This window comes from Hippocampus bargibanti, linkage group LG16 (genome assembly GCF_051943395.1).
Source record: "Hippocampus bargibanti isolate YZ-2025 linkage group LG16, ASM5194339v1, whole genome shotgun sequence".
NCBI classification, from domain to species: Eukaryota; Metazoa; Chordata; class Actinopteri; order Syngnathiformes; family Syngnathidae; genus Hippocampus; species Hippocampus bargibanti.
The window spans coordinates 3,257,895-3,285,782 of NC_142749.1; the positions used below are offsets into that span (position 1 = coordinate 3,257,895).

General features: G+C 43.3%; 1 protein-coding gene across 1 annotated transcript in view; it reads right to left on the reverse strand.

The window, feature by feature from the left end:
- Positions 1–4,334: 4,334 nt before the first annotated feature.
- sptbn4a (spectrin, beta, non-erythrocytic 4a) overlaps positions 4,335–27,888 on the reverse strand; it is a 45,958-nt gene continuing 22,404 nt past the window's right edge. Inside the window, exons 10-19 of the mRNA XM_089017195.1 lie at positions 24,888–25,129; positions 22,788–22,926; positions 22,610–22,694; positions 22,202–22,413; positions 18,961–20,276; positions 17,701–17,761; positions 17,348–17,616; positions 14,299–14,469; positions 14,078–14,123; positions 4,335–9,019 (exon numbers count right to left, since the gene is read on the reverse strand). Coding sequence (XP_088873321.1) covers positions 8,723–9,019; positions 14,078–14,123; positions 14,299–14,469; positions 17,348–17,616; positions 17,701–17,761; positions 18,961–20,276; positions 22,202–22,413; positions 22,610–22,694; positions 22,788–22,926; positions 24,888–25,129 — 2,838 coding nt within the window. The 3' untranslated portion in view covers positions 4,335–8,722. The remainder of the gene's footprint in view (positions 9,020–14,077; positions 14,124–14,298; positions 14,470–17,347; positions 17,617–17,700; positions 17,762–18,960; positions 20,277–22,201; positions 22,414–22,609; positions 22,695–22,787; positions 22,927–24,887; positions 25,130–27,888) is intronic.

The window sequence follows — 27,888 nt, forward strand, 5'->3', positions numbered from 1 at the left end:
TTGAAACGCTGTAGTATCTTGTTAACATATTTTTCCTGTGACATTTTTACGCATCCATCTGATTTACTAAAATCGACCATCATCCTTTTCTTCATAACCTTCCGGTGGTTTCATGTAAATGTCATATTCCAAAGGTGCATGTAAATACGCTGTTCTCACGTCCATCTGGTGAAGGAGTAAATTTTCCTGAGCTGCTTTTTGAAGCACCACTCTTATACTTGTTAGATTTGCTGTTGGTGAAAATGTCTCTCCATAGTCTATGTCCTTCACCTGGCTATAGCCCTTTGCTACAAATTGTGCTTTGTATTTATCTCTGTCACATCTCGTTGCCATCCTGGGCGCGCCCCGCCCCTCCTGTCACCTCCTCCGCCACTCCCGGGAGACGGCCCCTCCAATCATCATTCACCTGGGTTCCCACAGCTGATTGTCATTCACTGATTGTGCCTTCTGTCTATATCTGCCTATCGCTCACTACCGTTCTCCGTCGGAGTATTTTTGGATGTTGCCGTCACCACTACCGTGTTACCAGGTCTGCCATTGTTTAGATCCTCCACTCTACCCTGTTTGTTATTTTTGATGCATGTTTCAGTAAAGACTCTTGCTCCTTCCAAGCCTGTCACGTCGTGTATTTCGGGTCCTTCCCCTTCGCCAAACCCCGTCGCTCGAGTCCTGCCTTTTTTGCACTCGAGCGTCGGTAGGCGAAACCGGGCGCTGCGCTCAATTCCTCATGCAGTGTGCGCTCGTGTTTGAACAACATCCTGACGCCTACGTTAGCGATGAGGCTAAGGTAGCCTTCATCACCAGCCTGCTCGCGGGAGAAGCCGAAACATGGGTGCTGGCTGTACGAGAGTCCCGACCGGAGTTGTGCGCCTCGTATCAGGACTTCGTGGCCGAGATACGCCGGGTGTTTCACCATCCGGTGACGGAGGTCGAGGCGGAAGGGAGAATCGTCCCCCGTTCGGCCGCAGAATACTCCGTCGCTTTCCGGATCCAGGCCGCTGGCAGCGGCTACGGCGACCGAGTGTTGAAGGGGGTGTTTCGTCGCGGCTTGAATTCCGACCTAAAGGACGAGTTGGCTACCCGCGACGCTGGCACCACCTTCGACGACCTCGTCGAGATAGTCATCGGCTTGGATCATCGTCTCCGGGAGCGGCGAAAGGAGCTAAGCGACCGACGGCCCGAGGAACCCCGAAGCCGACCTTGGTCGACCACACCCGGCAGCGACCGCGCGCAGCCCCAGGAGGGATTCCCCGCACCTATGGTGATAGGGGGGGGAGACGACCGCGCCAACCCAAGGGCTCGTCGCACCCGAGGCCCCCAGCCAAGGACCTACGGCCCATGTAAGTCCCCACTGAAACGGCGACCATTGGGGGCTAAGTCCACGACACCCGTCACGCGGTTGGAGCTGGAAAGCGAACTATTTGGCCCCTCCAGCTCCCATACAGTGCGGGCGCTAGTTGACTCGGGGGGCCGACGGTGCATCATCGACCCCCAATTGGCCGATTTATTGGGCTGCCAACTCATCGATCTCCTTCCCCCTAAGGAGATCGTCGACCTGGATGGCCGACTGTTAGCCCGGGTCACCCACCTCACGGCCCCACTTAAGCTCCGAGTGGCGGGCAACCATGTGGAGCACCGCCAATTTTTTGTTATGCCCTCCCGGAACGCGCCATTGGTTTTGGGTCTCCCTTGGCTCAAGGCCCATGACCCGTCCAATTCGTGGGAGGGCCCCACCATTCAGGGCTGGAGCCCCTACTGCTACGCCAACTGCCTGCGGTCGGCAACGGCAGGGCGAAACCCCTCCCGCGGTGGCCCGTCCTTAGGCTATCTGCCTCAAGGGCGTGCCACCGTGCTACCACGACCTGCCGGAGGTGTTCAGCAAAGACAACGCCCAATCCCTGCCGCCCCACCGACCGTATGACTGTGCTATTGACTTGCAGCTAGGGGCTCCATTACCGGACTCCAGACTTTACCACATTTCACAACCGGAACGGGAAGCCCTGAGCACTTACATTGACTCCTCTCTAGCGGCGGGACTCATTCGCCCGTCGCGTTCTCCGCTGGGCGCAGGGTTTTTCTTTATCGATAAGAAGGACGGATCCCTGCGCCCATGCGTTGACTACCGGGGCCTGAACGACATCACCATCCGTAACAAATACCCTCTCCCCCTCATGGATTCGGCCTTCGCGCCCCTTCAGTCCGCCACCATTTTTTCAAAACTAGATCTGCGGAGCGCTTACCATTTGGTCCGTATCCGTGAGGAGGATGAATGGAAAAAAATCTGTGATGGCGCTATCGGCTTTGATGTTATAGTCTGTAACACTTTCATCGTTTCTCTTTTGAAGCGACGTGAGCATGGTGTACAGATTTATTATCCATGGTGTTCCTTTCCCGGCATAATATTCTCTCAATATCTTCAACGACTTTCTTCATCATCAGGTGCATCTCTCATTATTAGTGAGAGGCTCCTGTCATCAAGCATATTTATCAATTCGGCATACGCATCGGCATTTTTCTCTGCATCCGCAGCCATATCGGAACTTGTCGCTGTCTCGCTTTCCCATATCTCGTACTTATCTTCATCTCCGTCGAATGCCAGTTGAAGATGCCTGCTTGCCCTTCCTTGATCCATCTTGACCACTGTTTAGCCGGTTAGCGATAGCCTCGTTTGCTCACCGCTCTTTCAAGACTGGATACACTTCTGGCTTCACTTTATCTCCCAAACGTCTCCTGGGCCCATAACCTGTTAAGATCTTCAGCGCTTTCGCGATGCATTTGGGAGAATATAGAGTTGAGATAGTCCTCTTGTTTAGATCATACAAGTAGGATATTTACTTCTCGTACGACGATGAGCGCAGCGGCTGCTCTCTGTGCAAATAAATATCCTACTTGTATGATCTAAACAAGAGGACCATCTTGACTTTTTATTCTCCCAAATGCATCGCGAAAGCGCTGAAGATCTCAACAGATAACTCCTAGTTTGTGTTGTAAAGGGTGGTAAGAATCAAAAAGTAAGTATTGGTCAGTGTGCGTAGCCTTCCTAAAGACTTATGTTTTTAGCTCTCTGTCCTCTTTTATAATTACTTTACAATCCAAGAAGGCTAGTTGGTTCCCTTTAATGTCCTCACGAGTAAATTTAATGTTGATGTCTACCGAATAAAAATTTACACGCGTTAACGCTCAGAGCCCTCCAGCCTCACACAGAAAAGTGGTGAAAGAGATGGCGTCAATCAAACGACGGTTAGCAATGTTCACAAACAGTACATGAGAGCATAAAAAATCCGCGCCGATTATCGGAACTGTAATCGAGGCTACGATAAAGTCCCACTCGAATTTCTGTCCGTGGAAACACAGTCACCGACCTGGAGCCAAAGTTGGCTACGGGAGAGCCGTTAGCTGAGCAGAGGGGAGGCCCGCATCCACCTGCCGTCTTGTCCGCGGCTGTGGGCGTCAGCAGGCTTACTTGTGCCCCGCTTTTCACAAGAAAACGTCTACCTGACGAGGAGTCGGCGATGAAAAGCAGCTCGCTTTCGTTACCGGCGCCCACGGCTGCGATTGGGTGCCGGCGCTGGAGATTCCCGGAGCCTCGTAGGTGCAGGGGGTTACGCAGCGTCAAGCCTTGGGGCCAAACTGCTGGTGGAAAAAACAGAGGGATTTTTCGTGTCGCTTCCGTGTGACCATTCCGGCTACTACGGTCGGCTCGATGTTCGATGCCGCTCCGCCGAGGGGTTCGGCCGCCACGCTTTGCACGGTGAACCGCCGTGTCGCCAGGAGCACCCGAGCCGCCTTTTTTTCAGATTTTTTTTTCTCATTTGTCATTCTCATCCCTGCTAAACCCACCTCCAATTGCTGTTGTACTGTACGTATAAAAGACATGTTTAAAATGTGTTTTTAAAATTTAAAAACTTATACATTTTATAAATTCAAACATTTTGGATAATTTCATTGGGTTTTTTAACACTGACAGAAAAAGTAGGAGTTTGCTGTGTATATTATATGACAGTCAATGACTAGAACATGTTTTATAGGACAGAATATATAAATGGCGTTTTTGTCACACATCAAATATCAAAATGTAATATTTCATTCAGTATATTAATTATGCATGCCGTCTATATTAATTATACGTATTTCTTCTTTACCTATCGCTTGAAGTACAATTGAACAATAATATACAAGAAATAAAGCCTTCTTTGGAACCACCGAGGAGCACAGATCTACAAAATTTCCTGAACAGGCCTCACGAAGAAAGTATACATGTATTTGTTACATCATCGCCGTTTGTATCAACCTTCGGAGGGGAAAGAAGACAATGGCAAAGTGAAGGGATGGACTGATTTTTATACATCACCATATTTCATATTTCCACAGACAGATATAATTTAGGTGTAATTCAATTCAATAAACAAATTAGAATGTACATTCTTGAAGCATACATCAAGTTGTGCAGGATTTGTGCAATAATGTATACACGTCCGATCATTTATTTTTATCGAACAGCCCTCCCTACTGGCACTATAGTGCTAATGAAAGTTGCACAAGCTTTTTTTGTTGAGTTCATACATTTGACTCATTCACTCAAAATGTGTTTATTTAAACCTATCGCTTGTTGGAGATTTGGCCTTCTCATTACCATTAAAAAAATAAATAAGTCCTGCAATGAAATGTGTAATAGTGGAGCGTTTTTTTAAGTTCAAACTAGTAATTGATAAGAAGACGAGAAATGAATTCCTGAAGCGAAACGTGGTGCGTCAGCAAAGTTCGAGAGGCGTCACGAAAATTATAATTTTATTCTATACAGCGCTATCATCAAATCCATGTTGTTTTTGTCCACATCTTCCGAAAACAGTTCCCAAGATCAACCACTTGAATTTGGGAAAATGGGAAAAATCCCATGGAACCAAGACAGGTGAGTTTGGAGGTTACGCCAGTACAGCAATATTCCAGGAGTGATGTCAGAGGGATTGTGGTAAATCGCGTTGCCATGGTTGCCACAACTCTTAAAATTCTTCTGGTTCACCAATCTAAGAAAATACAGCAGGATTTTTTTTTTCTGTAGACATGCTCGTTAATGGTTCTGCTTTCACGAAATGGGACAATTGGTCGCTTGTTGTAAGTATTTGAATACAACATGAATGAATAGCTTTAGTGACACCAGTCCCGAAATGTTTCTGGCGCAACTGGCAGCAACTGTCGAAAAATCAACTATGATAACCAAAGTTATCTATTTTTTTTAATGTTGACAGTTTTAAGTTCGGATGTGGAACAAGAAACAGAGTCTGGGGAGAGCAGAAAACTCAACAACAGAATATATTTTAGAGGGACAGTATGAAGTGTTCTTTTTTAAAATCTGACGGCAATCTCCCTGTGCCACTCTTTGAAAACCTGATTTAAATTGAGTTTTTGAGTCAGAAAGGTTTGTATGTGTCGTGTGAGGAAAACAGCAGATCATAGGGTACAAGACGTCGCCATATCAATTCAGTGTCTCGTTATCATCAGCAAGTTCAGAGGTTTATTCATGTCTTAGCAGCAGGTTTGAATGTAACAAAGTAACAAAGACATACACCCTTGAAGATCATCAATGAATGAAACAATGTTTGCATTTTTTAGTCATCAGTCACAGTTTGTGCTGTCTCTTAGTTGTGTTGCTCAAAACATGGTGGAAGAAAAATAAAACAAACATAAAAAGAAGTCCCCGGCGTGCTTCATAAAAGTGATGGAGAGCAAACATGTCAGAATGATCTCAGCGACCACGTCCATATGAAAGTTTTGGAGCGCCTACACGAATGATAAAACCGCGTATTACAATGACAGCTTTACTTTCAGTTCAATTCAAGAATCACCAGTCTTCTTTAGTGCTCTTTCACAACATGGCACTTATGTTGAACCGGTGAAAGGAAAATAGCATTCACAAAGTAAAATATCGTAGCGCAACTATTCTTGTTTGAATAATTTGAAGGGTGCATCAGGACAGGGTGGTTGCTGTCACTACATTCCTCATGTGCGTAACCCAATACTTCTGAATTGGAAAGTATCATTTGGTGTTCACAAAGAAAGGAAGACTATTTGAATCTCTCTCTATATATTTCTCTTTCCTCTATCCTCTCTCTCACACTCTCTCCTCACTCTCACAATCTCTCACTCTCACTCTCACACTCACACTCACTCACTCACTCACTCACTCACTCACTCACTCACTCACTCACTCACTCACTCACTCACTCACTCACTCACTCACTCACTCACTCACTCACTCAGTCACTCACTATGTATATACTGTATATGTATTTTTTGAAGGTGTAACAAGGAGAAAATGGGAAACGTCAACTTGACATTTACAGAATGCCTCCAGCTGTAACTGCAGATGAATGCACACTTCTATCCAAGACGGTATGCACGTCATAAATGGCCATTTTGTTCACATTTAGATTATTTTTTTCTGATAATCTCTGTGCTCGCCACCAATAATTTCTTGAGCATACACATGTTGATAATAGACACATTGAACACATTGCTCACAAACACGCTAACAACTCAATCAGCTCTAGATGGTCTTATTTGGGCTGTGGGCCAAGATAAGAATTATCGGAATATAAAAATACAACCGTATTTGAAACATTTCCTGCTGCTTTTCCCTGGTAAAAGGGGCTCAAACAACTAGATATTGGTGTACTTAATATACTCTGTGTAATTCATTTGTGACATCTAATTTGCATATTTCCATTAAATGTAACATTTGTATTTGACTTAAGTGGATTAATATAAATGTTTTACTTTTTATCCATTTCACTTGAGTGTACTGTTTTATTAGCGCACAGGGTTTATTGATATACACACAAAGATAGGTATATACAATTCATGACTTTGAACAGATTTGCATTTGAACTCACTCTTGGAAAATTGACAGCGTACAGAGTGTCTCTCTCCATTTTTTTTCTCCAGACACAATGTTAAATTATGTAGGGAAATAAATGATAAGGATATGGGTAGCCCCCCAAAAAATAGTGGGGAGCGGGAGTCCGGAGGCTGTTTCCCATCATTCAGTAAGCAGATCAAAGTGTAGTCATTACTGTGGATGGAAGACAATCCTACTTTTGTGAACCATGTTTGCAATATGAATTCCTCACACTAAATTATTGCAATTTCCCCAAACAATTTCAAGAACATAACAAAGGTCAAACAAGCGCACTAAGAGACTATTAGATTTCATGCAGTGTTCAGATTTTGGGTACAAAGGCATGATGTCAAATCGTGTCATCAAGACCCCCCGAACTTTTTTTTGAGGGGGGTGCACATGGATCAAAAAATAATTTGTATTGCACGACCCATAAAAGCTTGGTGGCTAACACCAGCATTCCGTTATAATATCATGACTTATGATTACCATGAAGTGACATTACATGTCTTCAAATTTGTATATGTTTTAAAGGACAACCGACATCACTTTTTTATTTCTTAACTGACATCAGAAAAACGTTTTATAGCAACTAAAATACCCAAAAGATGCAGTATGATATTTTTAATCAAATGCAAAACACCAATAAAAATGACTTAAAGTGTCTAAAAAGCACTTCAATATGAAACCGGAAGTGGCAAGTTTCAGAAGGTCCCGCCCCCATGTTCGTGGTGTCACGGCAAGAAATCTTGCCTTGCTCGAGAATCAAAACAATGGCTTCAGATTTGGAGAATATGGTTTCTTGTTACTCATCCAGTTATGAATATGATTCAAATAGTTCTGAAGAAGAAAGCATATGTGCTTGCAATCGATTAAAGAGTTTATTGCGTGTCATTTTGAGGCATCAGGGCAGGGGAAATGTCGCAGCTAAAAAAAGGCAGAAAATGGCGACAAAGCCGTGTAAGGAATTAATCAGCCTGTTTCCACAGACTGATTACAGGACCTTACATGGAGCTTTGTCGCCCTCTTCTGCCTCTTTTTGGCCCTAGTTTTCAGACCAAAGTACAGCAAAATGCATTGACGTGATAGAAGGACTGCTACAATGTGTCCTTTTTTGGTCAGGGGCGTTCCTTCAGTGACGGAGGGTGAGGACTGTCACCAACTCAAAAACAAGACTTCCGGAATACTCAGTGCGAGTCTTAAAATGTAAAATATAGCTATATGCGGGGGAATCTTTGTAAAATACTCTCAGAAGAAGTCATTTGAAAACATTTTACAGATTATGGACACAACTTGTCCGGAGATGTCGGTTGTCCTTTAAGTATCTAAGGTGCAAGACCAGGGTAACCATGTATGAATGAGAAATCAGATCGAATCATGACCTTTGCCACTACTTCATGTTTCATTTGATTTTTTTCTCTCATTACAAGAGAGAATAACTTAAAAAAGTATATTGCTTTAAAAAGATTTTCATTATTGTGAACACTTCATTCACCCATTTTTTTCAGGTGCGTCGAGACGGACGGACAGATGGAGAGATCGACAGGGTATCATCAGTTACCGAAATATATCGAAAGATGAAACCTAGAGATTTAACAATGACAACGCCCCCCAGGCCTCAGCCCCACCAGCAGGTGGCCTAATACAAACACAGAAGCACTGAATTAGGTGACGTGGTGAGGTTGGCTGAGATATAAATTACAATAGTCTTGTCCATGGTCGATAACATCATTGTGTTACGGCTCTGTGATTGGGGCTCTGCAACCATGCTCCCATTCATACAACCACCCATTGTCAGTGACTCAAGCCAAAACCTAAGCAGGCTCTTCATTTGCTTTTTCCAGATGTGCTGGAGCCCCCAGCTCCACCCTCCAGCTTGTCAGCAATTTCTGATGTGTCTAACTTGTCTGAGCCATCCCCCTTCTCTGACCTCTCCTTCTCAGATCTGTCTTCGCCAACGAGCTCCGATCTCTCCGACCTGGCGTCTGCATCGCCTTCTGACCTCTCCTTCCTTTCTGAACGGTCATGGTCCATGCCAGATGTGCCAGGCTTGTCCCACTTGGCCATGGCCTCATGCTCAGATATACAGGTGGTGATGTTAGAAGTCCAAGCCTTCAGATCCTCCTGCAGAGAAAGTGAGATGAGAGGTGAACCATTATCTACAATAGTGGTCAATGACCTTTTTTGTCCCATGTCAGGCAATATTTTAAGAGAACGGCCTTTAAAGCACAACCGACATAATTTTTTTGTTTCTGAACTGACATCAGAAAAACGTTTTATAGCATCTAAAATACCCAAAACACGCAGGCTGATATTTTTAGTCATATGCAAAACACCAATAAAAATGAGTTAAAGTGTCCCAAAACTACTTCAAATGAAGATCCCGCCCCCTTGGTCGTGATGTCACGCCAGGACGTCTTTGCCTTGCACTAGAATAAAAACAACGACTTCATATTCGGAGAAGATACTTTTTTTGTTACTCATCCAGTTATAAATCTGATTTAAATAATGCTGAAGAGGAAAACATAAATGTTTGCAATCGATTAAAAAAGTCCTTCCGTGTCGTTTTGAGGCGTCGGGACTGCAATGTAGCGTCCCATAAAATGCAAAAGATGGCGCCCAAACTCCGTTGGAAATGGGCTGATTTGTTTGCTGGGAATTTGTGTCAACTAGAATCAAATAGTAGTATTGGTGCATCACACAGCGATTCACCATCACATTATTTATGTGTTTTATTTCTAATTTCGCCATCAACATGGATCAACACGAAGTTTTTAGACCAAACAAAGTACCCAAAATGCATTGTGTGTCACTTTCTCGGTTAGGGGCGTTCCAGACGTGACGTCATGTCAGGCATCGTCATCAACTCGAAAACAAGACTTCTTGAATATTCAGCGCGAGTCTTAAAACGTAAAATATAGCTATATGCCGTGGAATCTTCGTAAAATACGCTCAGTAGAAGTCATTTGAAGTGAGGCGTCGGTTGTCCTTTAAGGTGAATAAATACAACAAAATACAATGATATGACCTGCATGAAAACTGGTATTTTCTAAACATAATAATTAACAGGAATGATGACAGAAGGAATTTCCTGTCTGTCCGCAAGACTGTCTGTTCACTAATGGTAACGTTTAAATGTGTCTTCAAAATGAGATACAGCGGAAATACAAAGTGTGAAAAATACGACTCACCGTCGTATGGGAATCTCCTGTTGAGTTAAATCCGTATTTTCAGTAGGACTCCTGATACTGTCTTTTAATGGAGCCTTTGTTTTCTTTACAGTCTTAGACCCCTCTTTTGCTCTCTGGCCTTACCTTCTATTCCCAGAAACGTTAGTTTTTTTTACTCATTTTACTACCTCAAAGCATTCTTTTTCACGGTAACAAATCGAGTGACTTGAGAAACAGGTCTTGACCTGCGTCGAGTCACACACAAAACACGGATGTGACAGATAATCCAGTCGTTTTTTCAAAATTTCTGATTCCATATTGAATAAAACGGAAATAATCTAAATGATTTATTCTTCTCTGTTGCTATGTATCAAATGACCCACGGACTGGGACTGGTCCGCACTGTGGGGATAGTGTTTACGACAATAGACAGTTTATCATGTTTATCAGGTCATCATTATTGGCAGTGGCGGACTATCAAGGCCTGCAAAGCCTTCTCTGATGGCCCAAAAATATCTGAATCACGGACTGATGTGAATTGTATATTGTCCATGAACTTTGATAAAATAATTCAAAATTGTCTGTCCATTTTCTTTCATTACTTTCCCCCTGTTAGGCTGCTTCCAGGGGTGTGTTTTTCAAGCATTGAAGCAATCACATTTCAGCCATCATCTGTTACCAGGGTTTGAAATCTTCCTGGACGCCTCCACAATCAGTTCTGTGGGTCCTGTCGCATTTCATGTGTCGATCAAACTGTTGCTTTAACCAATCAGATGTTGAGTTGGCAGTTTCCTAACTGACATCACAAAACCGTGTTATAGCATCTAAAATACACAAAACACGCAGTATGATATTTTTAGTCAAATGCAAACACCATTAAAAATGACTAAAAGTGTCTAAAAACTACTTCAATTTGAAACTGGAAGTGGCCAGTTTCAGAAGGTCCCGCCCCCTTGTTCGTGGTGTCACATCAAGACGTGGTGAATCATTGTGTGGCAGCCAATTGTGGTTGTGTGGCAGCCAATTGCGGTAACACGCATAAAGAAGGTGTAAGTTTACACAAATTCCCAGCGGACAAACCAGCCATTTCCACCGTGTTATTTGTTACTCTGTAGCGCTGTCGAGCTCTATCTTATCTCAGCATCTCTGATGTTCCTGTGCTGCTCAAAGTGTGCTTGCTTTCTCTAACCCTCCTTTTGTGTGGGTGTGCGTAAAACCCACCCCTCTGTCTTCTACCCCGGATTTTAACCAATCACGGGCAGCTTTAACCGAAGGTCAGCTCTTATAACGGCTCCATATACTGGAAGAAACGCCGCTTGAGCGCCATCTTATAATAATAACAATAATAATAATAATAATAATAATAATAATACATTTCATTTCTAAGCGTCTTTCAAAACTTTCAAGGTCACTTTACAGTCACAGGCCACATGCGCCATCGTTCACTGAACCCGGAAGTAACTCAAATAGATAGAAATCTAGCCAGCTAGCTAATGCATTTTCTGGGCTGCTACATTGGAGTCCAGATCTCCTACACCGGTTTCAACGCTTGCCAACGGCTCGAATTGATACTGAAGGACTTCTTTAATCGATCGCAAACATTTAATCTTTCCTCTTCAGAATCATATTCATAACTGGATGAGTAACAAGAAAGCATCTTCTCCGAATCTGAACACTCTGAAGCCATTGTTTCGATTCTGGAACAATGGGGCGGGACTTTCCGGATCTACCCAGTTTTGACCTCACAAGTGGCAGTTTTGGGCAACTTTAAGTCATTTTTATTTGTGTTTTGCATTTGACTAAAAATATCAGCCTGTGTGTTTGGGTATTTTAGATGCTATAAAACGTTTTTCTGATGTCAGTTAGGAAACAAAATTGATGTTGGTTGTCCTTTAAATGAAATGAACAAATATCGCTTGAGTCTACCACAGATTTGATTTAGAGATTTGGAGAAACAATGTTTTTAAAAGAAAATGAAAATAAATTATGATTCATTTTTGTTTTAAATGGTGGACGTTGAAAAAGGAAGAGTGCTGCATGACATTTAGGAAGGAGGTAAGACAAGCACTGGGTGGGCAAGATGTCCTTCCAGATGACTGGAAAACTACAGCGAACATAATCAGAGACACAGGTCGGAAAGTACTTGGTGTATCGAGTGGAAGAAAGGTAGATAAGGAGACTTGGTGGTGAAATTGGGAGGTGCAGGAGTGTATACAGAGAAAGAGGTTAGCAAAGAAGAAGTGGGAGACTGAGAGGACGGACGAGAGTAGACAGCAGTACAAGGAGATGCGATGAAAGTAAAGGTGGCAAAGGCCAAACAAGAGGCCTATGACGACTATGATGCTCGGCTGGACAACAAGGAAGGCGAGACTGATCTTTACAGGCTGGCGAGACAGAGAGACAAAGATGGTAAGGACCTGCAGCAGGTTCGGGTGATTAAGATAGAGATGGCAATGTATTAACAGGTGCCAATTGTGTGATGGCAAGATGGAAAGAGTACTTTGAAGAAATGATGAATGAGGAAAATGAGAAGGAACAAAGAGTAGACGACGTGACTATTGTGGACCAAGACGTAGCAAACATTAGCAAGGATGAAGTGAGGAGGGCACTGAAGAGGATGAAAGGGTATCATGATTGTAAGACAGTTGTGAGGTGTGCTGTCGGTGTGACGGAGGAATTCAAGGTGGAGGTCGGACTCCACCAGGGGTCAGCTCTAAGCCCCTTCTCATTTGCTATGGTGATGGACAGGCTGACAGACGATGTTAGACAAGAATCTCCTTGGACCATGATGTTTGCAGATGACATTAACGAGAGATGTGGAGATATGCCCTGGAAAGGAGAGGAATGAATATCAGTTGCAGAAACACAATATATGTGTGTGAATGAGTGGGATCCAAGTGCAAGAGTGAACGGACAGTTAGGACGGCGGAAAAAATCATTGGCACCGCCCTACCCACTCTCGAGGACTTGCACACTGCAAGAATCCAAACAAGGGCGCGGAAAATCATACTGGACCCTCCACACCCTGTCCACCACCTTTTCCAGCTACTCCCCTCAGGCAGGCGCTACCGATCCATGCGCACCAAATCCAGCAGACATTTAAACAGCTTATTCCCCCAAGCCATTAACTCTTTGAACTCTTCAACAGTAGCCAAAATGGAACTGTATAGTGCCACTTAGCAGTTTTTTTGACGACGATACTAGTGCAGCGTGTTCTACCGGAAACAAATTCCTTGTGTGTTCTACATACTTGGCAATAAAGATGATTCTGATTCTGATACTGATGCTACAGGGGGAAGAGATAAAGAAGGTGGGGGATTTTAGGTACTTGGGGTCAACTGTCCAGAGCAATGGAGAGTGTGGAAAACAGGTGAAGAAGCGTGTCCAGGCAGGCTTGAGCGGCTGGAGAAAAATGTCAGGTGTGATGTGTGATAGAAGGGTTTCAGCTAGGATGAAAGGAAAAGTGTATAAAACCGTGGTGAGACCAGCCATTATGATGTTTGGACTGGAGACAGTGCCACTGAAGAAAAGACAGGAAGCAGAGCTGGAGGTAGCAGACCTGAAGATGTTGAGGTTTTCTTTGGGAGTGACCAGGTTGGATAGGATCTGAAATGAGTACATTAGAGGGTCAACTCATATTAGAGGCTTTGGAGAGAAAGTCAGAAAGGCCAGACGGAGATGGTTTGGACATGTCCAGAGGAGAGAGAGTGACTATATCAGGAAAAGGATGCTGAGCCTTGAACTGCCAGGCAGGAGACCGAGAGGAAAACCGAAGAGGATGTTTATGGATGTGGTCAAAGAGGACATGAAGGTAGCTGGTGTGAGAGAAGAGGATGATTTTTGTTTTTACTGATAGTTGTTCATGATTCTAGTTTGACTAAAACATCTACAATACTATTAAAACATATTTTGTTGACCCCCAAGGTGGTGTGATATATTCTTAAAGATAATCATCCAAACGTTTGCCTTCCCATGCAACTCTATTTTGACACGACTTGCAAAATGTTCTTACCTCATCTTTTGCATGAAATACTAATAAATTATTTCCATTGTTGATTCTGAAAGAAAAGAAAAACAGTGGCAATCAGTTTTCTCATGATTGGCAAAGCTTTAGAGCTAACATCTCCACTATTTACAGATGGATCATGTGTTTTTTTCTATTTCACATCAACGATCTACCAACAGAATGTCATACATGAAGAAAAACAATCTTAATTTTGAAAATGATCTTACTGAACAATGAAAACATTCTTCTTTTTCTTGTATCCCAACGAAGGATCAAAAGAGCAGTTGGAAAGGTCAACAGAAGGCTCTCCATTATATGTTGTATTATGGTTTCTGGCGTCCTTGTAAAAGGTCATCTTGCCCTCTTTCAGAACGCAGTAGACATTAACCCAGGATTTGCTGCAGAAAAACAGGTGAGAGGCAAATACATTTCAGAAAACAACAATCTTTTTCTGGCAAAGAGCTACAAATTCACACAACTCACTCACGACATCATATGAATGATTGAACCCTGCATCCCTGTACTGTACACTGTCCAGTACAGGGATGCAGTGTACACCACAATCAGTGATTATTTGTTATGGCCCTCATTGTTTTATGCTCCCGGGCCGCTTTTTTTGTTGGCAGCATGTCCCTGACTGCCACTTAGCTCAATGCTCTGTGCTCGTTCATTTGTTCAGTTCACTTTCTACCTTTCATACTCAAAGAGCCATTTCGACCCGGTTTCCATAAAAACACAACACTGGGCCCCACAAACACTTTTGACATCTGAAACGGTGGAACCTCAGGGCCTCCAAGGCCTTCTCCGCTGGCCTAAAAATATCTCAATCACAGACAAACGTTAATTATATTTTGTCCACAAATTCTTATTAAATAATTCAAATTTGTCTTTCAGTTTCCTTTCATTGCTTTTCTCGTTGTGCTGCCTCTAGAAGTGTGTTTTGGATTTAAGCATTTAACCAACCACATTTCAACCATCATTTGTTAACAGGGTAAAAAATCTACCCGAAGCCCTTCACAATCAGTTCTGCGGCCCCTGGAACATAAAAATAAATGACAATTAAACCATTGCTTTAAACTATCAGATTTCAAGTTGGCAACCCAAGGCCTGCTTGCAGGCACTGGAAACGTCAAAGTTTTTGCAAACTATGATTGGCTCGTCACATGAATGGCTAGTCACTTGCCAATCATAGTATCACTAGCCGCTAGTGATAAGAGCATACTGACTAGAGCTAGTACACTGCATCTGTAGAAAACTGCATAAGCAAAAATACTGTTGCGTTGATTTAATAGTGGTTTTGCCAACCCACAATGACTGAAGGAGGAGAAGAAATGGATTTGGTTGCCGATATACTGTTAAAGCCATTTTCAAGACGGACTTTTCAAGAATAGATGGACATCATTCAGAAAGGTTGGACTGCTTCAGAGCTAGCAAATATAGCAAATAATATTGCAAACTTATTGGGTTATCATGAATCCACACGTTCATAGTAAAAATCACAACAGTTGACAATATTTTGCAATGTTCTTCAAGCCACGTTATTTTCTGGCTAACTGCACCCTCTAGTGCAGGGGTGCTCACACTTTTTCAGCATACGAGCTACTTATAAAGACTACCAAGTCAAAATGATCTACCCATGACAAAAATGCAAAACATATTTTTTTTTTTTAAGGATTGTTTTAAGGATTCTTTGTATGTACAATGTATGTTGATGTACCTTGCATAATTGAATAAGACAATATTGCACAACACACATAATAACTACATATACAAAACATAATAAATAACTATTAACATTTTTTTGTATTTACCTGAGTTTACTTTGATGACTTGCACTGAATTGAATCAGCCAGGGATGCATAGTCCGGACAGTAGCTGCTGACAGACAGCCTCAAGCACATTTCCAAATGTTCATCATTCATGGTAGAACGGTATTTGGACTTAATGATCTTTATGTAGGAAAAGGCTGACTCACATAAATAAGAGCCGAATAATGCAGTCAAGGAGGTAGCACATTTCCTCATGTTGGGGTACTTTTCCTGTGTGATTAAGTTCCAGGACTGTCCATGAGCCCTGGACTTTAGCAGTGAGAACACTCACAAATTCCGATGTCACATTTGCTGGGTTAAATTCTCAGCCATGGCTTCACAGCACTGTGTAACTGTATGTCTTGACAGCTACAGAGCTTTGATTGAAGATAATATCTCTGCCTTATTTTTAAAGTCTCTGAACAAGGAGTCAGCTGCTTCAACGAATGCTTCTTTTACCATCTCTCCGTCTTGGAAGGACTTATTGTTTTTAACGATGGCGATGCTTCGGTGGTGGCTTTCGCTTTTTAAGTATGTTGAGTGAAAAATGACTGCTCTCCGGACAACTGGGATTTTAGTTCGTCCACCGTTCTCTTTCTCAGCTGGCTTTTCGGCGGGAAGTCAATGTCGTATTTTCTATGAACAGTCCGAAAATGACGCTCCACATTTTCCCATTCCGTATGAAAGTAATATGTTTTGCCCCCTTACTTGGTCCCGCTATCTCACTCATTTTGATCACCATATGTTTTAGCAAGGGCTTAAAATCTGAGGTAATTCGCTGACTAGCTTGTAAATTTTGTTGCGTTTAGCACCGTTGTTTACGCATGCACGGCGACGTAAAGGTAAAAATTCAGTTCTGAATGGTTGCCCTGTATGTCAATCAAGTGACGGGACGTTTGATAGGCTGTCAAATGTTTTTTTTTTACTGTCATGCTGCGATCGACCAGTCGATCGTGATCGACGTAATGAGCACCCCTGCTCTGGTGGATGTGTAGTAAATCACACCACCCTAGCAGCTCATTCATATGTGGCATTACTGAAGGCCTAGGGTTGACATGCATTGCTCACACACACACACACACACACACACACACACACACACACACACACACACACACACACACACACACACACACACACACACACACACACACACACACACACACACACACACACACACACACACACACACACACACACACACACACACACACACACACACACGCACACACACACACACATGCGCACACACACACACACACACACGGACACACACGCACGCACACGCACATACACGCACACACGCATGCACACACACACGCAGACACACACACACACACACACACACACACACACGCACGCACACGCACACGCACACACACACACACACACACGCACACACACACACACACACACTCACGCAAATACCAATATCCATAAGTCTGTACGAGTCATAGCAGCTTTATACCTGGTGGGGCTCCTCTGCTGAGCTTCAAGATCAGAGCTGGTTGCCTTTTTACGATACAAGAATCCTTCATTGTGCGCTGTGTGCGAAGGTGGCTGGGGTGTCGTCGGCGCGCCGGTAGCTGGAGCTGATCGAGAACGGCGCGTTTCCTCTGGTTCTTTCGGACGGGGCCTCCTCCTTGGTTTGGGTCGATCTCGAGCACGAGGACGACCGTCAAAACGTGTCACCGGAGCCGAGAGACTACTTGGAGGTCGATACGGCTCTCCTCTGGCCTGATAATACAGATTTAATAAAACGATAGACAAGCATGATGTAACTTGTGCCATTCTATCACACTACATTATGTGATAACTTACATGTGCTGCTTCTCTTTCCTGTACTTGTTCTACAATCTCTGCCATAGTAGATCTTTTTTCACTGCAGGAAGGGGTGACAGCATGAGTCACCGATGAAAAGTGAACACAGTGAAAGCAAACCAGTCAAAACTCGGCCTGTAAACGCAACCGTTCTCCACTGAAAAATGATAAAAACTATGAGATGGCTATTATTTTAGACAACAAAGGTAACATCTAGCATGAAATGCCTCCATCCACTCTTTTCTGATTCGCTTTATCCTCAAAAGGGCATGCTGGAGCGTATCCCAACTGTCTTCGGGCAGGAGAAGGGGAAACCCTGAAGATGTTGCCAACTGATCGCTGGGCACACATAGACGAACAACCAGTCACACTCACAATCGCACCGAGATACAATTTCAAGTTTTCAATTAATCTACTGTCCATGATGAAATGTGAGAGGAAACCAAAGTACCTGCTGAAAACGCATGCAGGCTTGGCTTTTGTGACAAAATGAACAGTAACTCTAGTCTGAGCATTTTTTTCCTCAATATTATGTATAACACCAAATAGCTTTTTTTTCTAATATTGTGATCATTTAAACATGCAACTTTTCAAAAACGACAATGAACAAGCCGATGTTTTTACGAGGCTGCCATTGCTGTGTACACGCTTGCTCAGTGTTAGTGTACGTCCAGGTGGCATTTGGTGTATGGAGGCAGCTTGGACCCATCCATATATTATTCGTACCGCTTATTCCTCATTAGGGTCGCAGGGGGTTCTGAAGCCTATGCCAGCCATCTTTGGGCACTAAGCGGGGGACACCTTAAATTGGTTTCCAGCCAATCACAGAGCACACAAAGACACACTACAGTAACTCTCACACTCACACCTAGGGAAGGTTAGACGCAGTGTTGGTAATTTCACATTTTAGTGCAGACCGACAGAACTGTTGAAGGAAAGGATGGGCCACTATGAGAATGCTTATATCCTGTATCATTCAAGAGCAATCAGTGAGGCTCTATAGTATTCCTTCCCTTAAATGTGGCTTGCTCGTCAAATACTAGCATCTCGACATTTCATGTGTAAGTTTAGTCCGCTTTTGTGCTATCACAGCATATGTCCTCGGAAATACTCTTAATTGCACTTGAATGGCTAGTTTGGTGCAAGTGCAAATGGGCAAACACACACAGTGAGTCTTGCGCTTGCATAAAAATAAAGACACACTGGCAAATGCCAAATAAGCTGTCCGTAAAAACAGACAGAGTCCACCATTTCACTTACAGTGAGCGTTTGTCAGAGCCATCTTTAACAGAACCCTCCAGGTCACTTGAGTCTTGCTGTTGCAGCCTCTGCTTGCCACTCCCTTCCTGTTCACTGGATGAGTGCCTCTCCAAGCGTTTTCGATACCTCTCCTGACGCACAATCATCGGAAGCTCATTCAGTCTGGCTTGGATCTCCTGCTCACTGGAGGTTTGTCTGCCCAGTTTGTACTCCCTCTCTCGTCTCAGGTGGTCCATCTGAGGGTCTGAGCGGCTGCCACGGGGATCCCTCTGGAGACGGCCATGGAGTAGGTCCAGTCCTGATTCTGGGACCATCTTGTCTGCCATTGGGATATCGCCATACTGTTCCCTTTGAACTCGAGTGGCCTCGAGGAGCGGGTTTACTGCCTTGTGGATGTGATTGATCCCGGGTTGCATAAAGTCCGCTTTCAAGTGTTGCCATGCATAAGCCATTTTTGGGTCCATGATGCCACCACGAGGCGCCAGGTAACCCGAACTGCCAAGACTTCCACTGCTGTAATGGTTTTGTGCAAGATAGCTCGAGCTACCCATTCCTCCGCTGCCATGGTAATTCTGAGCCAGATATCCTGAACTCCCCAAATTTGGTTGTGGGGCCAAATATCCTGAACTCCCTAAATTGGGCTGCTGTCCCAAGTATCCCAAACTACCCATATTTTGAGGTTGTGTGAAGTAACCGCAACTTCCCATATGTTGTTGAGTCAAATATCCAGAACTTCCCATATTCTGCTGCTGGAAAAATCCAGTGCTTCCCATTGGGCCACTGCTTTGCTCCTGAGCTAGGTTACCCGAACTTCCTAACCTGCCACTGCCTGGATGGTTTTGCGTCGCATAGCCAACCACGCAACCCGCAGGCAGTCTAAAGTAACCAGAACTCTCAGCACTATCCGTAGTTTGAGTTTTCATTCCACGGTATGTAGAAGTGTCCTGTCCTCCACAGTGGGAAGTCAGCACTGAAAAAGCAGAGTCACTCCCACCTCCAATGGCCTGGTGGTTCATTCCAAGATACGAAGGGTTCACCAACGGTCCACTACATTGAGACTCCAGCCCATGATAGCCCGATCCATTTATGACTGGGTTGTAGCTGGCGAGCGATGAGGACAATCTCTGGTTTGCAGCAGGGGCAGCTGGTTCCACGTTTGTCTGTAAGGGCGTGGGCTCTATTTGGGCATGTACCATCTGCCTCATGAAAGATGGAGTTGAAGCGAATGAGGTACCGGTTCGAGTCAGACAAGACAGCGGGAACATCCTTCGACTGGCAAGCGGTATCTTTTTGTCTTCCTCTTTTTTCTTCTCTGCCTGAAAAAGAAGTTCACGTAATTCTCAGCACATATAGACAGAGGAAAAGCTAAAATAGAAGAAGCATGCTTGCCCTGTAGTTGTCGAAACAACAAGAAATTTTGCTCATTTGTGTTTTGGTCAGCCATTCTACGTAGATATAATAACAGGAAACATAGAAGTGGTGCAATGAGCAAGACAGTTCATGAGACAGATCTTAAGGCCATAATGATGCAAATACAAGTACCGTCTATAATATGTTCTTCAAATATTACCATCAGTACCAATATTTAAGCCATTTTTTTTCATTCACTCATCGTGCTTATTCCTCACTAGGGTCGCATGGGAGGTTGGAGCCTATTCCAGCTGTCTTTGAGCATGAGGCGGGGGACACCCTCAATTGGTTGCCAGCCAATTGCAGGACACACAGAAACGGACAAGTGTTTCAATTCGCCAGCCATGCATGTTCTTGGAATGTGGGAAGAAACTGGAGTACCCGGAGGAAACCCACTCAAGCATGGGGAGAACATCCAAATTCTTTTTTATTATTATGGTTATTTGAGTGTCTGAAATAATGTCTGCCCGGACGCCCGGGGCGTGCAACTTTTACGTCGGGCGTACAACTTTCAAAACTTCTCCCGGGTCGCCGCCAACTTTTTCAAGAAAAAATAAAAATAAAAAAAAAACTAAAGATTTTATTTTAGCAATTTGCATACTCGTCAGCCAATCAGAAGCCTGCATTGAATAACTCCGTGCTTCCGGACTTTCCCGAGCGTCATAGCCCCAGAAGAAAGAATCAAAAGAAGCGAACAAAATTTATGACGCAACAAAACGTAAACGTACATTGAGAGCATCGTTGAAAGAGGAGTTCACGTGGCTTATAGCAGACGACGCAAAGCAAACATTGTATTGTGCAACATGCCAAACAGTGTCTGGACAAACGACAACTGGAGCAAAATTAACAGCAAGGGAGATTTACCATAAATTAAGCATTGAGCATTTGTGGTAGGTACATCCTTAATTAAAAAAAATCCTTAATACTTTGCAACAATGTTTTTTTTTTACGATTAGTCGTCTTATTGTGTTTCAAGTTGTGAAAAATGGGGCAGGCAACTTTATGGCTGGGCAGGCAACTTTTCAGTTATTATAATAATAATAATAATAATAATTATTATTATTATTATTATTATTATTTTTCCTAGTATATTCAGTGTTATTGTAAGACAGAGTAGCATTATGAAATTTTAATATGAATCTTTTCAGGGACAGGTAGTCGAGTCGACTTTACAGTGCAGAGGTCGTGAGTTCAAATACAGCTCCCTGTGTGGAGTTTGCATGAGCAAATGGGTCTTTCGTGTGGGTTTTCTTCAGGTCCTCCGGCTTCCTCTCACATTCCAAAAACAAGCAGAGCAAGCTGAGTAAACACTTTAAACTATCCCTAGGTGTGAGTGTGAGCGCCGATGGTTGTTTGTCTCCGTGTGCCCCGCGAGTTGCTTGCAACCCATTCAAGCTGTCCCCTGCCTAGTCTCGAAGACGGCTGGGATAGGCTCCAACATCCCTCACGACCCTCGTGAGGATAAAGTGATCCGGAAGATGAATGAATGACTATTCAGGGTCAGCGGTCAGTTTAATCTAACTGAACCGTACTTATATTGGCGTGACTATTTTGTGTTGCTTAACAGAGAACGCAACATACTATAATATATACCAAATGTGTACCACAAGGTACACATTTGGTATATGACATATCACATTTTGGGACTACTAGCATAAATCAATGCGTGACGAGCAACCACCGTTTTCTATTTATTTGTTTGTTAGTTTGTTTGTTTGTTTGCTCGCTCGCTTGTTCGTTCGTCTGTTTGTCATTCATTCATTCATTCATTCATTCATTCATTCATTCATTCATTATTACTCGTTCAACTTTTAGCTACAGTCAAGCTTACTGCGGAAAGTTGGCGGAGGGAGCTAAATCGCTCTTTCCAGGTGACAGCAGCCTTGCGAAAGGCTTCGTGGCGAAGGATGAGCTGCTCAACCTCGTCGGTTTGGGCCTGGGTCTGCCCCCCTTCTGGCTGCTTCGAGGTGATTGGAGGCTCCTTGGCCTTCAGCCAGGCTTCAGCCCTCACCGTCTCCTGGGCAAACTGGAATCGCTCATGCTCTGAAGAAGACACACTCTCATTAACCCGTTAAACATAAAACCCGTTCAACATAACCTCACATTATGATGAATGTGGTGCGGTTAATTTGCATTTGTGTGTCGTCTCATAGTATGGTGCTATTTTAGGCCTGTGTGACATTGAGAACGATAAGTTTAGTCTTCTTATTTTTTAAAGATGTCAAAGTAAGCCACTCACTGCGCTGCAATCGTTCCTGGTGTTTGTCCCATTTCTCGCCAAGATCCTTCTGCTTGTCCAAAAGGGCTTCCAACTTCTCTTTAATCTACAGCCACAAACCCACCAAAAAAACCGTCAAGATCCATTTAGTTTGAGAAAAAAATATGTTTTTATGTGTGGTTATCCTTATGTGCATGACCTCCTCTGATGCTGGGTTGCCGGCAGCTATAAGGATCTTGCCGAGATCTGCACACTGCTGGATAGTTTTGCTGCGGCCGTCTATTTTGGCTTTCAATTCGTGGTGTTGTTTCATCATGACCTCCAATGCAGTCAAATCTCTGAAACAAGAAAGGTTTCCAATTACAGATGACAAAAAAACAACACATACTCGAACTTCAGCTGCATTACATAGTAGTGTTAAAGCACAAAATCGGTTTTGGTATTGAGGCTGGTCATCTATTTATAAAAACAAATGTTTTAATTGATATTTACACCAATAGAATTATTTTGCTAAATGCTCAGTCATTCAAAACTGAATGAATGAATGAATGAATGAATGAATGAATGAACATTTAGCAACTTTCAAATCAGTCTAAAACTTGAATCACTCTCAAAAGCTTTGATTACATGACGCTGAAAATTGAAGGCAGTTGTCATTGTAACTGGGCAAGGTCACACTAGGCTCACTTATCAATCTATTACAGGGGTGCCTCATATGTAGATATGTCAGTGTTATTAATCTGATATATATTTGTGTTAATGCACCTGTTACTCTAAGCATACTATCATTTTCAGTTGAACAAACAAAGTATTTAAAAATGTTAATTAAATAGGTCACCTTTAACCTGTGGTGCGGCGTGATCTTTAATTTTCAGTTTCGTTCATGCTCATGGCATGCATGTGTGCATATTTATGTACACTTGTGCTTGGGTACGTGATAGAGAATGATAAGTTATCATATTTAAAAGTTTCATGCTTAGTCAACATGTGTGACTCGAATACACAATTAAAGCACAGACAACCTGGGGTCAATATGAGGTCAACAGACACAGCTTGTAAACTGTCATCTTCATCTAGGAGATATGGTCTTGGACACAATTTAGGACTTGGGAAAGTCCTTTATCACACGAATAATATACAACTTGAAACTCCTTCACAGGAAGAGCTCATTAGCCTGGTTACATATTATCAGTTCATGGAAAAGACATGTGGGTGTTTGTGCTTAGAACTCAAGAGGTGTGGTATTCTAATCAAGATAACTATGTTTTACTAATGTCAGTGTTTGAAATAGCATCTGCCCGGTGTTCCGGGGCGTACAACCTTTATGTCGGGCATACAACTTTTCAAAACGTCTCGGCCCGGGTGGCCATTTGTTTCACTCAATAAAGCAAATGCCACAAGCAAACCGCTACAAGCCCCATGGACTCCTCTTTCTAAGCGGATTTTCAAGTACACTTTTCAGTCATCGTGTAGCCCAAAGCACGAAAGCCGAAGCACGAAAGCAGAGTATGCAAATGACAATTTGCAAATGACAAAATGACAATTTGCATACTCGCCACCGGCAGCCAATCAGAATCCTGTATCATGCTTTGAATAAAATGTCACTTGCATACTCGGCACCGGCAGCCAATCAGAAGCATGTTTCGTGCTTCGGACTACACCCAGACTGAAAGGTGTACTTGAGAGTTTTGAAAGCCGCTTAGAAAGAGGAGTCAATGTGGTTTTGAGCAGACAACGCAACGCAAACACTGCATTGTGCATCATGACGACAACTGGAGCAAAATCTTCAGCAAGGGATATTTACCATGAAGTAAGCAAGGGAGCATTTGTGGTAGGTACTTCCGTAATTAAAAAAAAATCCTTTATACCTCGCAACAATGTTTTTTTTTTCTTGCAGGTTTTTTTTTGCGATTAGTCGTCTTATTGTGTTTGAAGTAGTGAAAAATGGGGCAGGACACTTTTCAGAGTGGTCTGCCCGGGTTTCCACTAACTTTTTGTCATGAGTTTCAGACACTGCTAATGTATCACTTTAATTTGCATATACTCTCAAAAATAGCTTGGCAGAGGGCTGTAGAATTCAAGCGTCTGTCATGAATGGCTGCGTCTCCTGCCATCAGTAAAAATACAATCTTTCTGGGTTCGAGTCTTTGTCCACAGTGTCCGATCGAACATCTCTGACAGTACGTATGTGCAGTAATGGCTGGATTGCGGGAGATTGAAAAGAAATCTTTGGTCAAAAAACATTGGGCACACCTGCTCAAATACAAACATGTTCACAAGAACAGTAGACAAATCTTACCGTGGTTCATCCCATCCAATCTGGCCCATTATGCCTTCCATCCACATGAGATTTTCGCGCACCACTGAGAAGAATTGCACCTTGTCTGTCACTGAGGTAACCTGGACACGACTGGCCTCACATGAGCTCAACAGTTCCTTCCAAGCTTCCATCACTTCGTGCTCTTTTACCATTATGGCCTCAGCCTTCTCCCCAGCATAAATAGTACGCAGCTGTGCAGCGTTCTCCTGTAGCTGTCGTACCTGAACCAAAATAAGATGCCATGACTTCCTCGTAGCTAAATCACTGTTAATCAATAATTAATACTGGCAAAGAAGCGTTGAGAGGTGTAGATCCCTCCCAAACCTTCTGTATGAATGTATTATATGATATGATTTTTGTGCACTATAAGGCACACAGAAACACATTCACGTCGACGGTGCGCCCTAAAATTCGATGCGCCTTAAAAAAAGTGTCTAACTGGCTTAATATTCTCTATTGAGTTGTTTCTCTGTCGTTGCTGCTATGCCATTTAGTGGAGATTATTAGCAGGAGCCAATTGTGACATAAAAGGGTTCTCCTCGACACTAATTGACGTGTGCCTTCGCCCACACCCACTCCAACAAACGAGTATTTTGTTAGTTCTGCGCAGACAATACCAAAAGCATAGGTTACTACTGAAACACAGGAAGGGGACAAGAACGACTTGTAAGGAGATTTAGGCCCCTGTGGATTGGATTTGCCTTTATTAGTCTCGCAGTGGAGAAATTTACATTTCACAGCAGCAAAGTTATGAAAGAAATGAAAGTAGAACAGCAAAACACAGGAGCTGCTGGAAAGGCAGCCACTCTCGCGGCGCCGTCTTGAAGTCAAAAGAATAAAAAAATAAAATAACAAATAACATGACAACACAAAGACACAGAGAGACATTCATTCTTAAGCACTTTCTGTACCCTCTTAGTTACATAAAGCAGTTCCAGATGAAAGAGGAGAGGATCAAAGCGTCTCTTCACCAGTGGATCAGGGACATCATGGTGGAATGTGCACGTCGACTACAAGCTAAATGTTGAAAGAATGCAGCTGTAGCACCCATTGACGAAAAGAGATTCTCATATCTCCTGTCCCACATAAATCAGCTTCAATTCCATCCCGCGACAGTTCCATACACGCATCGGCGCTCTGCGCTGATGCTCCTTCCTTCTTATCGCGGGCTCCTCAAGCCATTTATCCATCCAGCCGCAGACTGTCCAACAGCACCGACCTTCCACAGAACAAAGCGGGGCTGTGAAGATGCTGCCCATTACAGACGCAAAAAAGCACAATGGCCCCAGAGCTGTCCAGCGATGACAGTCGAATGGGACCGACATTCCTCCCATTCAAAAACTGTACTGGCATATCCATGCTGCCGAAAAGGCGCAACCGCTCAGCACAGTCTCCTCCTTGATGAATGTTGTGGTCAAAAATGCTGAAAAACAATCCGTATCCGTTCCACACGACGCACAACAACACAAAGTGACAAAAGAAAACACAAAGACAAGACAAAAACAACAAAAAAAGCAAGGCTCATCAGAGCACTTGCTGACGGGTGCCTCCTCGGGCGCCATCTTGGACTGCTTATGTGAGCCTATTAGGTTTGTGTGCTTTTGTAGAATCAATTGTCTTCATAACTATTGTCTTTCATTTATTAATTGGTCATGCCATTTGTATTTATACGTACAGTGATAGCTCAGCTTACGAACATAATTGGTTCCCAGAAAGTGTGTGTAAGGTGAAAAATTCATCTGCCAAACATGTATTTCCCATAACAAACCATTAAAAATGAGAATGATCCGTTCCCAGGTCCCCATAAAACATAGTTTTCTACTAAATAAGCCTTAAAACTACACAAAATAGACCTTATTTTATGTATAATACTTGTGCTACTGTATTGTAATTAATGTAATAAACAGTACTGAATAATAAAGTCGTTTTATTTACCTTTGTTATGGTCATTGATGTAGTTGCCTCTTGATGATATCCGAGTGAAGTTGCCGTGCTTTCTCTGCGTTAATACACTCATTCACACGGTCCCCCATTAGCTGTTTTTCGTTAATCCAAATCAACAGACGTTTTTCAAACTCTTCTATTGCCTGAGACTGTTGCTTAGACAACACAGACACACTCTGAGCCACACGTAGCAGTGGTCGACTTAGTATACTGGGACGCTAAGTCACACGATTGCAACACCTCGTTCGTATTTTTCAATGATCTCCTTCTTCCGCTCTACCATAATTTTCTTTTGTGTCTTCTTCGGCTTAACATTAGCCTGTGGTGGGGTCTTTTTCGGTCCCATAATAGCAAATGTACTCCACTCGATAACAAACCACGGCTGCACTCAAAGAAAATTAGTGACGAAAACTAGTCCGCCAGCCACTGTGGCCCCTCTTCGCCGGTGTGGTTTGGTGTTCATCCGCCGAAAACTAGTCTGCCAGCCACCGTGGCGCTGTGTGGTTTAGTTCGTCCGCCAAAAACCAGTTTGTCTGCCAAGATTATATTCTCGTGAAATTAAAGTCTGTAAGGCGAAAATTTTGTGAGCTCAAGCGTTTGTAGGCCGAAGTATCGCTGTATTTGTAACCAACTCTCATGGCTGTGTTGTGTTGTATCGCATTATTGTATTATTGTATTATTGTATTATTGTATTATTGTATTATTGTATTGTTATTCTTCTTTTCCTTTCGGCTTTTCTCCTCAGGGGCCGCCACAGCGAGTCAATGTCCTCCATCTATCCCGGTTTTGTGCATCCTCTTCTCTCACACCAGCTACCTTCATGTCCTCTTTGACCACATCCATAAACCCCCTCTTCGGTCTTCCTCTCGGTCTCCTGCCTGGCAGTTCAAGACTCAGCATCCTTCTCCCGATATAGTCACTCTCTATCCTCTGGACAAGTCCAAACCATCTCAGTCTGGCCTCTCTGACTTTCTCTCCAAAGCCTCTAATATGAGTTGTCCCTCTAATGTACTCATTCCTGATCCTATCCAACCTG